Raw genomic sequence first — 2,151 nt, 5'->3', positions numbered from 1 at the left:
TAAGAGACAACCAGGTATGATCATATTGGAGGTAAGATCCGTTTGGTATACAAGTATAACGTTTGGAAATCTCAATTTAAACACTTCACTAAATTCAGTCTAGACATCATCCCCGTAAGTAGATTAATATAACATAACACTAAATTAATAATCTCATTTAGTTTAGCTAAAACAACATTAAAACAATGAGGCTAGGCTTCGTCACTGTTAGTCACACAATATAAAATGCAAACAGAAAAGGATATACACATAATACAAAGAACCTAAGACGTAATGTTTTGAATGTTGATAAATTAGAATTCATGCTTTCAAATGATATCATGTCATATTTTCTATAAATAGATTATCTTTCGCCATCCATTGTCAAAAATAACACATACAAACAATAACTTGTTTTGTCAAACATTTCTGCTCTATTTATGAAACAAGAAATATTCAATTCTTGTGTACCAAAGATCAAGATAACATATAAAAAGACCATCCTATCACATAAAATCTTCTATAAATAACCAACAGGTACACATATCAACCCATCAATCTCTATCTACAATGGCAACAAGACATGCAATCGTCGCAGTACTTCTTTTTGTGATCAGCATAGCAACTCTTGTACAGGCTTCAACAGAAGTGGATTGTCCTAAGCAGATCAAACAACAATCTATGCAATACTGTCACATGTTCTTATCGAGGATTGAGACTACTACTGCCATGAAACAAGAAGAGCAAAAGCCACATGACTCACTTCTACAACGTTGTTGTCAACAACTTGGGAAGTTAGATGAGTCATGTCGATGCATGGAGATACGAGAATTTGTGCGTGTACAACAACAAGGAACTGTTTGGGATACTTCACGCATGAAGCGGCTATTGCAAGAAGCTCCAAATCTGCCAAAAATATGCAAATTAGGACCTACATTTTGTAAAATTTAATCAACCAGTCGGTTTATAACTACACTTGAATATGATGTTGTTTGTATGATCTGTTTAGTTGACAGATTAAATTAATTACACAAAACTATGTAAGTCATCTTGTCATTGACAAGACATGTTTGCTAAAATATATCAATAAACGAGTGACCAAAGTTTCATGTTAGGAATGTTTTTTATTGTTTAGTGAGAGCACTTACAATCATCAACCTGTAGTTCTTTTAGCATTATCAAACAAGAATCTATCAACTTAATTATTCTTTAATTACTGAACAGTTTTTTAAAACAAAATTTAATTACTTTATCATTATCTTTGTGTGAAATGTTTTATAAAGCCTCCTAATTTAATAAAATAAACGAAATAGTATAAAATCTAGAGTTTATATTTCACTTTAATCTTGTCAAAAAAACATTTAGTTATATGCTTTGAGGATTACAACCATATGATTATCACGAATTTAATATTTAATAGCGAAGATTATAGTGAAACAAACTATAAGTTAGTGAAAAAAAATTGAAAAGTTAAATATAATTAGAAAAACAAAATGAAAAACTAGTGAACAAATGATATTAATTATGCAAAACACAAACGTGTAACAAAAACAACCAGTATGGACCAAACGCGTAACAAAAACAAACAATATGAACCTTCCGAGTTAAAAAAATAAGTTAGGGACCAAACGTACAAATTACCCCAAACCATAAGAACAATTCGTGTAATTTACTCAAGCTAAAAAACATTTGGGAGAATAAGAGTATTTAATTTTGATATTTGACTAAATAAATTGTCATCTTTAATGGTAATATGTGTTGAATATGATCCGAACCAAATGCATGCATGAGATTTCTTTTTTGGTGACACTTTCCGGAAGTTGTCACTAGAGAATTTGGCAAGTTGTCATTAGGGATGAGCATTAGAACCATTGGAACTGGAACCAGAATCAGATTCAATAAAACGGTTCAGTTAACGGTTCTCCACTTATAACAAAACCAGTACCGGTTCGGTTCCACAAAAAACCAGTTTAAAAATTGGAACTGATTTTTAAAATTTCGTAACTCACTCATATGAAGTCAAAATTACTTGATTTTTTTTCTTTTTTTTTCATAATGTAATTTAGTGCTTTTATTCATTTTAGAATATAAAAAATATACTTTGGTTAAATATTGATTCATATACAAGCTCCGGAAGACAGCATAACAATGTTGCGTTTTTTTTTTTTATTA

General features: G+C 30.3%; 1 protein-coding gene across 1 annotated transcript; it reads left to right on the top strand.

Moving 5' to 3' along the window:
- The first annotated feature begins 549 nt into the window (after positions 1-549).
- On the top strand, positions 550-930 carry LOC145007476 (2S seed storage albumin protein-like). The gene has a single exon (XM_078966408.1). The coding sequence runs from the start codon at positions 550-552 to the stop codon at positions 928-930; it is 381 nt and encodes a 126-aa protein (XP_078822534.1).
- The last annotated feature ends 1,221 nt before the right edge of the window (positions 931-2,151 follow it).

This window comes from Lactuca saligna, chromosome 7 (assembly GCF_052625555.1).
Source record: "Lactuca saligna cultivar CGN05327 chromosome 7, ASM5262555v1, whole genome shotgun sequence".
NCBI classification, from domain to species: Eukaryota; Viridiplantae; Streptophyta; class Magnoliopsida; order Asterales; family Asteraceae; genus Lactuca; species Lactuca saligna.
This window is presented reverse-complemented; position numbering and strand designations above follow the sequence as displayed.